Raw genomic sequence first — 15,451 nt, forward strand, 5'->3', positions numbered from 1 at the left:
TTGTTTTTTTTTTGGGGGGGGGGGGGGGGGGGCAAATTCCCTATATTAATGTGTTTTTTAGACCACAATAGAGACAGCTGAAATAAATCAACATGAAGCATATTTATGAGATGTTGAGTCTAGTGCAGCATCATTAGATAGAGTATCTAGAATTATCACTATAGACACTTATTAGCAGAGACCTTGTATAACAGGTTATCTGATTACCAGAGACAAAAAGAAACAGCTGAAAGACCTTGGGGATGACTGGTGACCACTCTGCTGCAGATCAATGTATGACATCTCCGTCAAGATTGATGACTTTGATGATGGGGACAGTGGTCTTGTTGTCAGGCTCTGCTCGGGAGCCGATAGAATGATTTGTTGAGCAAATTAGCTGCATTGTAGAACACACACAAAACCGTCCTAAATATTGCACTTGTTTATCATCTGCTTTCCCGGAACTGCCACCACTTCTCTCCCTGGAAACGTTATTAAGTTGAACACGCTGACGACAAGAAGTAGATAGACACACAGTCACTTAATGGGGAGAGGTACAAAGTCAGTGATTACGCTTTGGGATATTACTCTAGTAAAATATTGCTTTGCTAATTGTGTTGCACTGTAATGTAGGTTATTCATGTATCCTTAGCATGTAAGTAGGTTGAAAAGTTAGTCAGAAGAATCAAATGAATATTTTCACGTTTAACAAATCTTACAGCAACAAAACGCGTCGTTACTGATCGGTAGATAATATTATTCTGTGGAACTAGATCACGCTTACAGTATGCGAGCCAGGCCTACTATGGCGTCAGGTGTTTTGAGTAGGTTTCTTAAATGTTAATTTTTACAGTTCTCTCTCATGCATTACTGGGCCATTTTATTTTTAAATAGAGAAATATAAATGCTGATAAAGAAATAGACAAACTAAGGGGTACATTTACTAAAGTGAGAGTTTTAGAAGAGATGTTGCCCATAGCAACCAATCAGATTCTACTTAACATTTAACTAGCACCTTCTAGAAGATAATAGCTAGAATCTGATTGGTTGCTATGGGCAACATCTCTTCTAAAACTCACTTCTAAAAACTCTCCTTTTAGTAAATTTACCCCTGAGTCAGTGACACATGGACGCAATTAGCAGAGCCGCTACTGTACGTCTTTGTACACAGCGCCTGTCCAAAAATATGCAACACACGCCGGAGACGTCTTGTGTACACTGCCGGCTTTTGTGATCTCCTGTAGCATGTGAAGACGCAGCACCAGATCATCTGTGTGACCATCGGACATCTGAGTAACCACCAGATTACTTAGAATATCCTGGGAATTGACGCTCCTGGGGCCAGCGAAGCTGCATCCAAGGAGGCAGCCACTGGCTTCGGCATGACCAGTGCCAAGCCAGCTTCCCCCACGTGTGGACAAAATGGCGTCTGCAGCACTGAAGGGGGTTAACCCTTGTGCCATGGCGCCATCTTTAAATGGACCTATAGGCGCAGAGCGACAATTTCAAATGTTTCACAGGCGCTAGGCGTCATGTACTGTAAATGTATATGTAATAATGTGTTTTGACATGTTATATTTAATGCACTGTGCGCGGTTGTGGAAATTAATTTTTAAATCTATAGACCAGGCACTTATAGGAAAGTGTTTCAAAAGTATTTTACGGTATAAGGAATTGCCATCTTGACATAGGAAGTGATATGGTAATAGTGTTCACTCTAGCTCCGGCGTGAGGCAGGGCGCCGGAGCTAGAGAGGGCACGTTAGTGCGCGCGCGCGCGACCGAGAAGGGGGCATGGTTATCGAAAAGGGGGCATGTCTATAAGACGCGTCCCCTTTTCGTCACTCTTGGGAGCTTGTCCGGCACTTACGGACACGCCGGCCAGCCCCCAAGCCCTGCAGACAGGGAGAATAGATGCCGGGCGCATGCACCCGGCGTCTATTCTCTGGCGGTGACCGGGTCACCGCACATTTCTTCACCCGCGGGACACTGCGACCCGCGGGTGAAGACGGGTCCCGCAGGCTGTTAGGGCAGGGCGCTTTTTGCTCTCCTTCTGGAGGGCAGGGCGCTTTTTGCCTTCCAGAAGGAGGGCAGGGCGCCGTGCCCCACTAGAAAAGCCTAGCGGGAACGCTATGGTAATTGCCCTGGCCTAGCAGTGGGGGTTTGGCGGTGACTGAACAAGTCTTTTCTTTGAAATGCACTCTAAGGAGTCGCCTTGGTCCAGCAGGTTTGTGGAAAAAAAACATTTTGTTTGTTTTTAAAAATTTCCTTTAGAAAAGAACTTCCTCAAAAGTTGTTGAAATTGTGATTAAGCCAAACAGGTTTGATACATAGATATTTGAAAGAATGAATGCAATTTACCAGTTCCTGTGAAATGTGAGTTTTATTTATATTTTGAAAGACAGTTATATGCGAAATCAGTTTGTATTGACAAAGACAAACTGGTTTGAGTGGTATATGTATGAAAGGACGGAGGAAATGTGGTTAGCTCCTTTGAAATGTAAGATGTATTTATTTATATGTTGTGAGATAGTTTGATTGGGTAACGGACACAGGATGGGTTTACCCCCTGTGCTACTGTTTGTAAGGACAGGATAAAAGGGGACCTGCAAGCCCAAAAGTGTATAAATACTCTGACTCTGAGAGGAGAATACTTCTGTAACACCTGTATGCTGTGAATGGTCCCAAGCACCTTTAGTCACGAGACTTTTTAAAGACTTTTGAGCAATAAACATCTTCCCTTTAAGACAACGCATCTACTTGTTTTCTGTGATAAACAGGATAGCGCAAACCAGGGCCGGATTAAGGTCTGTGGGGGCCCCTGGGCAACAAACTTGTTGGGGCCCCTTTCAATAAAATTATACAAGTGGTATACTGCTGATGTCTTCAAAAAATATAATGTACTGCGTATATATATATATATATATATATATATATATACACACACACACATATATATATATATATATATATATACACATACACACACACTAATATATATAATTTTTACAAAAAAAGTTTTTAAACACCCAGGATATATCATATAAAAGCAAATTTAATAAACTGTAATTTTAAGTGCAAATATATCTATCTATCTATATATATATATATATATATATATATATATATATATATATATATACACACACACACACACTTGCCTACATGCATATATATATATATATACACACACACACACACACTTGCCTACATGCATATATATATATATATATATATATACACACACACAATTACCTACACACACACACACACACACACACACACACACACACACACACACACACACACACACACACAATAACCTACATACACACACACAATTACCTATACACACACAATTACCTACATACATACACACACAATTACCTATATACACCACACACACAATTACCTACATACATACACACACACACAATTACCTTCATATACACACACAATTACCTATATACACACACACACAATTACCTTCATATACACACACAATTACCTATATACACACACACACAATTACCTACATACATACACACACAATTACCTATATACACACACAATTACCTACATACATACACACACAATTACCTTCATATACACACACAATTACTTACACACACACAATTACCTTCATATACACACACAATTACCTATATACACACACACACACAATTACCTACATATATACACACACAATTACCTACATATATACACACACAATTACCTTCATATACACACACAATTACCTATATACACACACAATTACCTTCATATACACACACAATTACCTACATATATACACACATAATTACCTATATACACACACAATTACTTACACACACACAATTACCTTCATTTACACACACAATTACTTACTTGCACACAGGCTCTCTCCTCTTCTGCTCCACGGCCAGGTGACAGGCAGAAGCAGAGTGACATGACACCTTGGAGTCTGCTCTGCCTCACACTGTCACACACTGCAGGCTGCCTGGCTGCCGGGTTGCTGCTTGGGCTCTGGTCTGACCAGCCACAGTCTCATAATCTCAGGAGACTGTGACTGGAATGAAGCTCCTCGGCAGCTGCTGAAAAAAAACAGCTGAGCTGCCGAGGAGTACTGCAGCGGAGACAGCTAAATGCTGTACTCCGGTTTTGCGGAGGCAGGGGACAGTGTGTGGGGGCCAATATGTGTGGGGGCCCCAGGACGACCGCCCCTGTCGCCATGCCTATAATCCGGCCCTGCGCAAACCGCTGTTCTACTCTCCTGCTGTTCTGGATTCAGCCTAGTGTCTCCAAGCTAAAGCCCTTGACCAGCTACCCTGCAGAGACTGGTCCATAGTGAGGGACCAGTGGAACTAGCTGACACTATCCAGGAACAGCGTGTCCAGCATAGGAGCCTGGAAGATATGGTTCCAGGCTGACACTATCCAGGAATTGCTGCATGTCAGCGTGTCCAGCATAGGAGCCTGGAAGATATGGTTCCAGGTGCCAGTATAGGAGTCTGGGTGGAAGTTACCAGTTCCAAGTGCTGGTAGCAGGAGCTTGGTCATACTTGCCTACATCCTGGCTGCTTCGGTTTAGCAGGGGGCGGGGCCTGTATAGAGGGGGCGTGGCCGTACACATTACCAGTGTTTGGGGCGGGGTTGGGGGTGGAGCCATGCAATTGCGTCATTTAGGCTCCGCCCCCGCTACGCAATGCCGATATTTCCGGCATTGCAAGGCAGGGGGCGGGGTTATGATGACGCGAATCGCATCATCAGCCCTTCCGCAGCCGGGGTTTAGCGCTACATTGCGGGGGGACTGAAGAAGTCGGGAGAACTGCCTACTTTTCCGGGGGGTCGGGAGCGGCACCCGATTTTCGGGAGGCTCCCGGCCAAATCGGGAGAGTAGGCATGTATGAGCTTGGTGGAGGCAGCAAGTTACACGCCCTCTGTGCAGTGGGTAGTAGTCAGTAGCAGGCGGTTACTGGTGGTGATATTCCAAAATCCAGTGGGATTAAAAATAATCTGTGGCAGAGCGAGGTCATCCTGTCACAATAGGGTTTACTTAGATCTATGAATCGGTCTCAGAGTCCAGAAAAATATTAATTCCTTTTTTTTTTTTTTTTTAACAAAAAGACCACCACTACCCACTAGCAGATGTCAGTAGAACAGTATTGCAGCTACATACAATTGTAACTGATTGACAGGCAGAGGCATTTAAGGGGCGGTGCATTGGCGGCCGACGTTCCCAGAAACGTGTCCGCCCCGTTTTCCGGAAGTGGTCAGCCCAGAGACTGCGTGGACGTACGCAGTCTTCTGGGCTCGCAAGCCGGTCAGCCTGAGTAAGCGGAGGCTTACTTAGCTGTCCGGCCGTCCAGCGCCATCCACCATCGCGACCATCAACCACCGGCGGTCGCGATGGTTATCCCAGCCTGCAACCTCAGTCGCAGTGCTGGGATCACAAATGCAGCAGGGGGTGTCATACAGTCGCGATGGTTATCCCAGCCTGCAACCTCTGTCGCAGTGCTGGGATCACAAATACAGCAGTCGGTGTCATACAGTACCACACGTATCGTAGAATAGACAGATGCTTTTCAGGGACATTAGTGAACACAAGCACACATAATGGAGTACAAGTCTCCCTCTGCTCTGCTCTCATGAAACCCGAGGTTTAAGGGAAAACGTAGAATTGTTTTATGAATAATTAAATCACACATGTTAAATATAAAGTAAACATTTAAAACTGAATAACAATTAACTTGGCAGTTACAAATACTTTACTGGATTTACTTAATATGTTAATGATCCCACTAGTGTTCAAAGAAATGGAAGCGCTAAAGATGTAGCACATAAACCATTCTAGCCTACTCTTCCTGAATGCCTGGAAGACTAATGAAACGCGTCAGTGCGGTCCCCACTGTGTGTTTACATGTATAGCTTTGTTATTCAGATGGGTATGGAGCATTGATTATGTGGATCATGCCATCACGTGTCCCCCACCCACCCACTTTTGCCCTTTGATCCAAAAAGAGCGCAAGTAAGATGGAAACTTTGCTCGCTTTGATACCTGTCTATATCTACAACATGTTCTATAATATTCTTGTCTTTTGCAGGACAGGCGATTCAGTGATGAAATAGACAAGCTTACTGGATACAAGACGAAGTCTTTGCTGTGTATGCCAATACAGAACAGCGATGGGGAGATTATTGGAGTTGCACAAGCGATAAACAAAACCCCTGGAGGAGCCCCCTTCACGGAGGATGATGAAAAAGTAGGACTAACTTTTTTAAAAAATGTAAAAAAAAATAAATGAAAAAATTACCTGTATATTGGTAAATGGACATAATTCTAAAATTAGTTGGTCATAGGGCCTGATTCAGAGCCGGACGCTATTTGCGCTCGCTCGTTCAGAAAAAGGGGCCGGATATTTAAATAGAGCGCTCGCTCTTTGCAGTCTGTTGACGCCTCTATGTCTGAACGAGCGAACGAAACATGCGCTCGCTATTTTTAAAAAAACGCACTCTGGCCGCTCGCATCCTACGTCATCTCCGCTATTTATTAGATTAATCGAGTACATCGAAAGGCGTCTGAACTGCTCGCAGTGCTTGTGGTAGCATTTTCCTACCGCAATCATGCGAGCAGTTCAGGCTAAAAGACAACCAAGTGACGTGGTCGATGACGCTGCTTTGTTAATTATGCACACCCTTAAAACGCCCGTTTTGACCGTTTGGCACGCCTGCGTTCGGATCTCCACTCCCCGTTTTCAAGCACCTTCCCCTGTTACCACCCACAAACGCCTCATTCTGTCACTCAAATTAGCAGGCATTTGCTATTTTGCGAGCACACAATTTCCGACCGCAATGACTGGTTCGCGCATACGTATTACAACCCATACGCATGCGCAGTTGTGCAAACGTCGCTCAGAGCGAACGAGCGGCTGCTTACGAGCGGCTCTGAATCAGGCCCATAGTGTAATTAAGGTAATACTCTTGGTTACGGGGTGTGATGAGTAAGTTCATTGGAATGCTGGGTTTAAGCATAAAATGACGCAGGTACCGCTGAATATAAAAAAAAGGGGGTGCAATTAGCAGTTATAAAGGGATCACACAGCCCAGAGTCCGTAACTCATATATGCGCTGGGTTTCCACTGTTATCGTCACTGTTTTACAGTTGCAATATGAGATATGTTATTATACAGCAATGTTTCTTTGTAAAGTTTCAGTTTTATACGACAAATAGAACAAATGAAATAATAAGAAAAAAACCACAAGTGTATTATATTCAGTTATTTTCAGCTGTTAGAATTCCTGACAATTCCAACATTATTTCATGATGTAGGAAAATGTACTGTGAACAATATAAAAGGGGGTGAATACCTTATTCATAACTGCATTATTGAGAATTATTTTTAATGTTTTTGTAGATGTACGAGTTGATCTTTTATTGCATTTGATTCAACTTGGTTGTCTTTATAAAAATTAGCTGTGGATTTTGAAATATTCAGATTAATAGGAAATATTTGAATTAAAAAAAGAACAAACTATTGTTTCCAAAAGCCTATGTTTATTTCCCAGCAGATTTAGGGCTAGATGTCCTAAGCCTTGGGGGGCCCATTTATCATTGTTTATTTGAGGTATAATCCCCAAAAACCTCAAATATTTAGTATCCCCCGGGTGTATGTAGGAGACACCACATATCTGCTATTATCCCTCTATTTCCGCAGGCAGCCACCTCCCCTATAAGTTTCTATGGGGGGATGCGATGATGCCAAGTTTGCCAACATCTGGAATGCGATGCATTCCAGATATTGGCCCCCGCAGCTAGCACCATCTGAAGATGGCGTCAGCCGCTGTAGCCTATGGGCTACACCGCATATAATTAGCCGGGGGGGGGGAGTTCCTCCGGGACCCTTCCCAGCAATGGCGGCTGTACATGTGCAGTCAGCGTGCCCCGGCACTGGCCGGCAGCTCTCCGGGCATATCGCAGGGACGGGCTCCTTTTCGGATCCCTGTATGTCCCAGATGATACAGTACATGAGGGCGCTATAAAGGCATATTGCAATGCAATGCAATCATGGTCGGTAATATCATGCCCAGATCGCATTGCAATAGCGATCATTAATAAATGGGGGCCATGGAGACAGATAAAGCAGTAAGAGATAAAGTACCAACCAATCAGCTCCTAACTCACTATTCTTTAAGGTGAAAAAAAAATGGGGCAGGTATGATACTGTCCAGAAACAAGTAGCCTTTTTTTGGTTGGATGGAATCATAACTATATAATTGGCACAAAACTATATTTGACTGGGCCATAAATATTAATTATTTATTATACATCTCCAGCAATTAGTGGGCTACAGTATGTATCAAACCTTCAAAATAGTGGAAAAGTGGTCATGTGGAGACTTTGCTAAAGCAACCAATCAGCTCCTACCTATCATTTATAGAATGCACTTGATACATGCTGCCTCAAAGCTGATTGGTTACTTTGGGCAACTTCTCGACTTGTTTAATTCTCCACCCTTTATAGGAGAGAGGCTGAGCGGTAGACTTAATTAATCCCAGCAAACAACAGCTACAATGACAGGGACAGAAACTCCCAGCTACTTCATAGTATTGATTATGATGGGCTGATAAAGAGGTCCCATGATGGAAAAGTGTTACCTGATTATCTCTCACCCTACTCTACGACGCCCTCCTGGGCCAGTTATGCTCTGCTGCTTCAGGTCCCACAGCCAATCACAATCAGTGTTGTTGGGATTAGGACTGAGAGTTTCCATACCATTTAATGCTATTAATATAAATGGTGGTTTAGGGATTAAATACTGAACACTCTTATGGTGAGGACAAGATATATGACAACGACAATATAAAAATATAATAGAATATAATAAATTTGAAATATAGGCATATTTGAAGCCATTGTGGAGTTCTGTGATCGCATTGAATCCCAATGCTATGGGTCTAATTATTTTATACAGGCCATAGAACTCTGCGCTAAGTTAGAATAGCCTAATATAAGTAGGGGATTCATTATTCCTTATAATAGATGAGTAGTTTGTGGCAAAAGGAATCAAGCATTTTAGTCATTTAATTACTGCTTTACTAAATTATGTTCTGGTATACTTCATTCTATTTTATTTGTAATTTCATTAATAAGACAAAAGGAAGCTTTCATTCTGCTGTGTTTATGAGGTAATTTTGTTTATCTGTGCCAGGCTATGCAGTCCCATAGGGCTAGGACTGGATCCACGAATGAGTATTACACTTGTTACATTGTGTGTACTGTGGGTAATTTATGGGTTATTTATCAAAGCTTGGAGAGAGATAAAAGTGTGAGAGATAAAGTACTAACCAATCTCCTGCTAACTGTCATTTTACAGGCGTGTGTTTGAAAAATGACAGGAGCTGATTGGTTGGTACCTTATCTCTCACAATGTTCTCTCTCCCCAAGTTTTTATACAAGAAAAAAAAACAAAACCCTTATAATCTCTTTCTAGGAAAAAACTAAGGGGCATGTTTAATAACGAGTGATATTCTTGTTTTTATTTGTTACTAATCTTACTGTCATTTTTCAAATAGTTAGGAGCTGATTGGTTAGAGCACCATTATAAGTAATGAGTGATGACACGAATATCACTCGTTATTAAATATGCCCCTAAAATCTTTGAGACGCATAAAGTTAGAAGGAGGGAGGCATTTTGGAAACACAGAATATTAACGTTGTTGAAACAGTGTGCGGAACTGTGGTGAAAGTATTTGTTATCTGTTATTACAATCACTTCCAACCATGACTGAGGTGATCAGGACTAATTGAGCATGGTCATGCAGGGGTGTATCTAGGGGTCTGAGCGCCCCTGGCAAAGTAAGGAACCAACACCCCCTCATGTCAGTCCAGACTACCCTGTGGAACTCCAGCACCCCCCTTCCCCATGTCACAACAGCAGCCCCCTCCCCGTGTGCCTGATTGCTTCCCAGAGGCGAGCAGTATGCAATGACTTATGTACCTATTGCAGGGCCGGCTCCAGGATTCAGAGCACCCTGTGCCGGCCCATCACATGGCGCCCTCTCATCGCGGCGTCCGAATTTGGGGGCGTGGCCTAGTTACCATAGACCACACCCCCTATGTGACGTTATTTGGAGGCGTGCCCGCATGGCACGCCTCCAAATAAGTCAGGCTGGAGGTAAAGCCCAGCAATCCGTCACTGGCTGGGCTTCCCCCAGCCCTCTTCCGTCAGTGAATGGATGCCGCGCATGCGCGCGGCATCCATTCACACTCTGGGGGTCCGGCACCGCCGCACAGCTGCGGCGGTGGGGGGTCCCCAACCTCCCAATTAGACCACCCGCGGGCCACTTTGGCCCGCGGATGGAGCAGCGGGACAGTACTGTCCCGCTGAAATCGGGATGCTGGGGAAGGGTGCCGCCCTCTTGGGGTGGCGCCCTTGTGCGACCGCACTGGTCGAACACCCTTAGAGCCGGCCCTGACCTATTGGCTTCCACAGGTAATACAGAACAAAAACAAACACATCGGGAAAGACAGGAAAAATATAAAACACACATTAATTGACCTGACCTGCTCTTTAGCACAAGAGAGAGCGAGGTGCTCGCAGATCCTCCCTCGCTCTCAGCTGTGAAAATGCTGCAGCCTCAGTGACTAAGGGATGGACAGAATTGCACAGACACCTCCTTGCTGCATATGTGTGATCCCAGTGCTGCAACCAAGATCGCAGCCTGGGATCACCATCAGAGCAATCGCGACCATCGGTCACGATTGTTGACCCTTTAGCCAGGCTGTGGTAGCTGAAGCTTACTGCAACCTGACCGGGTCCTGGCGGCTTGCGAGGCCAGGTAGTCTGTGTCCATGAATGCAGTCCCAACCCTCGTCCCTTCCGGGAAAACGGAGGCAATACCCAGGAACGCCCCTGCTCCGCCTCCCAAATGCTGCAGACTGTCAAACAGGCTCGCAGATGGAGGGATGCACATGCACAGTACACATCCTGCACTTGCACAGTCCTCCCACCATCGGAGATGTGCGCTGACCATCGGGTTAGCGTACATCTCTGAATCAGGCCCTTAATCACTGAAGAACAATATTATATTATATGCATAAGCAGCCCAGTGCTTGATGTCACCCATAGGGAGACAGGTACATGTCCAGCATGCAGCATACATGGCTGGCCCCACCCTGAGAGCAGCCAGCCTAGTTGAGCAGGGTCACTCAACATTATGTGCAGCACACAATGATACCGACCTCCTATAATAACAATAGCCCAGACATATATCATCCCTCTCCCCTCCCCACTGCCAGTGCTGGGATCCTCTTCTGCCTGCCAGCCAATAGAACAAAAGAAAATGGGATGCCCAAGTCCGGATGCCCCCTCCTCCTACCTCCCCAGCCAGGTGAAAGGTGCCCGCTTATCCTGCACACTGCAGTCCACTCACAACTCCGCACTTCTATATGTTGGCATCACAGTGATAATAGCGGGGCCTGGGTCCAGTTATTGCTGTGCAGGGCAAGGCAATAAATGGGGCAGGAGGCACTTACACCTACTCACTGAAGGCAGCTGGAGCTGAGGCTTCTGCAAGACCTGTCAGTCGGTCCTCGGCCTCTCAGCTGAACGGGCCACCGTCCCTACACAGAACGGCCTCGGGCAGGAAGCCAATCACACATCGCTCCCTGTAGTTTGAGCCATGAGGCCAACCAATGGCAGCGTGTGTGTTACCCGTGGAGGGGGGCGGGACCAGAATCTCCTCCCTGTGCAGCTGTGAAGCTCAGCCAGTGTCGGGGAAAGTTCGGCTTCCGCCGCAGGAGCGTGTCTCTCGAACTGGCACCACTGGGCAGCGCCCCCCCCCTTGGCCTGCGCCCCTGGTGAATGCCATCCTGGCCAAGGGGTATATACGCCCCTGTGGTCATGCCTTGGCCCCCAGGTCAGCCACCAACCCCCTCCTCTCCCTTACCTAGCTTTGAATTGATATACACACACACACACGAGTGGCAGGTGCACATGATTTCCAGGGGAGTACTTGGGTATGGGAGGATTAATCAGGGCCCAGGGGACTCAGATTGTCCAGGGACCATTGGCTCATCAATGGTCCAGGGTCTTCCAGGGAGGGGGTGGGGGACAGCTATACAGCATGCCCTGTATTTTCAAAAAGTGGTATTTTATTCATTTGGTTATAAGCTGTTGTCTCTGTGTTTTATATTATGACTAATTAATAAAATATATGTATTAAAATACTAGTTGTGGACTACTCTGGTTACAGCAGAGTTGTCTGATTAGCATTGTCCTTCAGAGATTGCAATCTTATCTTTGATATTGGTATCGCTATCGGTGTCTAGCGTTTAATGCGACCATACATATATTAGCCAGTCCAAATGAAGCATAGACTTTTAGGTAATGAGATTTATATTGCCACCCTTTGAGTCAAAGTCCCTCTCATTGGATTTTTGTTTTAGAAAATGACATCATCTTGTGCCGACACAGAACATTCACCTACAGACAGCACTTTGCAGGCCTGCAGGATAATGCAGTGAGGATGTGGTGTAAATCGCATTACCTAGAGAAGTTTATTCTCCATTTGGAAAGTAGATTGAAAATAAAACCTGATCAGTTACCTGAAGCCGCTTACTACGTTCTTATAGCTGCTGCATCACCTCTTTGGTGGTGACTGAGGCTATTTTTTGCTAATCACTTATACCCCTTTTACACTGACCTGAAAATCCCGGGTTGATGCGTGTTTTGATTAAGATTTTTGTCAATGCAAATGGATCCACCCGGGTCCAAGGACCCGGGGATCCAACTCGGGTAGTCTGCAGGGTTGACCACTGGTCATTGTCACCCTGCAGTGTAAAAGGCGTGATCCAGGTCACACCAAATCCTGGGTCAGACCTGGTACTTTGGTGTAAAAGAGGTATTACTTAGGATCAGGAATGCAGCGTAGTAGGCAGAGCATGGACTCTGGGTGCTTGGTTCAGCACTTGGCATCCCTTCCATATGTGGATTTTTCAGAATTAACCAAGATACTCTAAACTCTAACCAATGTCCGTAACTTTGTCAAGATCAGCACTCACTTGAGACTGGGTGATGTGACATAAAAAGAAAAAAAAAAAACACATGGTCTGCCTACATAAATTACACTCCCCAGTATTTCTCCCACTCACTATTAATTTGCCTACCATCACTTAAGGTTTTTTTTCACAAGCTACTCACTCCAAATACTGTAGGAAGCCTTAAGTCCTCCCTATAACTACAATTACGTCCCAATTATAATTACCCAAATAACCTGTTGTACAAATACTGTATGTAGCATTGATAAGCCAAATCCATAGCAAAATAGATTGGATAAGAATCACAGAGACCAATCTTATTAATTTAAGTTTAATAAAAGAAAAATACAATGCTTAAAAAAAAAAAAAATTGTTAAGAATTATACAAAGTTCCGCATGTGGGATATGGCATTTATCCCTAACAGTGTGTCAGGTTGCCCCCTTCCTCCCTTCCTTGGCTTTCTATAAACAATGCAACATTCTATGGTATGTGAGGCAGGGGGCTGGGGGGGGGTGACACTCCCCAGGCCAACCTTATGTTGGTGAGAAGGGCAAGTCCCCATAATTTTACTATTATCGAAAGGCAAGCCTGTAATGTCTAAGACCCCATACTTTTACTATTATCTGTCTGTTGGATTATTTTCAGGCAGTCCTAATGGGCTATACATAAACTACCAGCCTCCCCTTCATGTGGCATTTTCTCTGACAAATAATTAACCCGGTAGCTAGATATTACACCTCAAGGGTCAATCATGGGTCACCATTCTGGTAATTGAAAGAAATACAGTTAATAAACATGCCTTTTTACATGTTGATTAATATCTCGTGATCCATAACAATCATGACAAGAGGGATAATATCTTGTCCCAGCCCACTCCAGCATTGTGCTGCACAACATCTCCAGGGTTCCCTATATGACCATGCCCCTTAATGTACCAGAACCTTATTATTGCAGACATACAGTATGTTTCTCTTTATTTCGACCGTCAGCAGATCTTGAATACCATTAGCAGTTACTAAAACCTACATAAACAAAAAATCCAAGAAACACGATTTGCCCCAAAAAAACACCAAAAAACCTAAAGACTTGATTACACCAGGATTTATAATCGACTTTACAAGTGGTACAGTCAGCAGAAGCTAACCCCACCTCTGCCACATTTATGCCTGTGCACCTCATCCGGTGACACCACAGTGCATGGTAACGAGCACTTTCTGAAGCTTTATGGCGCTGTTCTTTATATCGTGCGCCATGGTGTAATCGGTGGCGGTACTGTGGCCACTATACACTGTACAAGCCACTTACCTTTTCTTTCTATTTCACCTCATTGATTTTCACAGCTGGGCTAGAGAGCTACAAGAGGTTCTTTAGACCATACTTACTTGGATAGATAACTCATGGATATTAATATGTAATATATTTACAATATTATAACTATACTGTGTTCCGTTGACATACTGTACATATTTTGTAATACGGCTATAGTAAACCAGACGAGTAAAATGTACAGACTTGATCCTCTGCAATACTTCAAAGCACTAGCTTGTAAGTGTACCCGACACTACTAGCATGGTGACATCATATTGTCTTGTATCCTTGACAACGATTGACGTTTGTAAGACAGAATCTGTACACACCTACAGTAATTTGTGATCATTCCAGTGTGAGATATATGACAAACTATGCATATTAAGTGCTTAATTTTATTGTTCTGCTAATACAATGGACTATTTTATTTTTAGAATAAAAAACTTTATAAAATGTTTATTAGGTTGCTGCCTTTATTGATAGGCTACTTATGTATTTTATATGATATAGTATTGTACTTCTTTCCCTTGCTCTGTCTGTCCCCCCTCCCCCTCTCTTACCCTCCATCTTCCAATTCAGCAATTTATTCTGCCCTATTTTCCATTAGTGTTGTCAGAAGAACCCTCTAAAGTTCTGGGTTCTACCTGGAGTCCAAGGTTTAAACTTTGAAGATATTTTAAGTTTCTACTCTATTTAGGACTCAAACCCTGTGTATTCCATATGAAGTTACTAATGAGAAGGAAAAAAAACGGATTAATATACAGTAAATTGGGTTCGATTTGCTGAAGCCAGCAACTTCGTGGTGACAGATCCAACCACCCAGGGGCGTTTTAAGAGAGGAGGGGGCTCCTGTGCAGCCTCCGTTTGGGCCCCCTCCTCTGTCGGCAGCTCAACGCGGCACTGAGCGCTGTAGATTCTGACTTCATGCCTGAATCTACAGCGCAGACGCAAGTCTCCGGGAAAGTGGCGCCTACTTTCCCGGGGACAACTTTTTTGCTCATGCTCAGATCACTGGGAAAATGGCCACTGTTTGCTGCTCTGCAGTGCCAGTCCAGCGCTGCGGAGCAGCACTTCGGGAATCGGCGGAGAGGTAAGTATGATTACCCGTGGGTGCAGGGTATGCGGT

At 44.4% G+C, this 15,451-nt stretch overlaps 1 protein-coding gene across 1 annotated transcript in view; it reads left to right on the forward strand.

The window, feature by feature from the left end:
* Positions 1 to 15,451, forward strand: part of PDE11A (phosphodiesterase 11A) — a 713,048-nt gene that overhangs the window by 110,725 nt on the left and 586,872 nt on the right. The window contains exon 2 of the mRNA XM_088461200.1: positions 6,082 to 6,240. Within this exon, the coding sequence (XP_088317326.1) occupies positions 6,082 to 6,240 (159 nt within the window). The remainder of the gene's footprint in view (positions 1 to 6,081; positions 6,241 to 15,451) is intronic.

The sequence above is a fragment of the Taudactylus pleione genome, unplaced genomic scaffold (genome assembly GCF_031769625.1).
Source record: "Taudactylus pleione unplaced genomic scaffold, aTauple2 ptg001027l, whole genome shotgun sequence".
NCBI classification, from domain to species: Eukaryota; Metazoa; Chordata; class Amphibia; order Anura; family Myobatrachidae; genus Taudactylus; species Taudactylus pleione.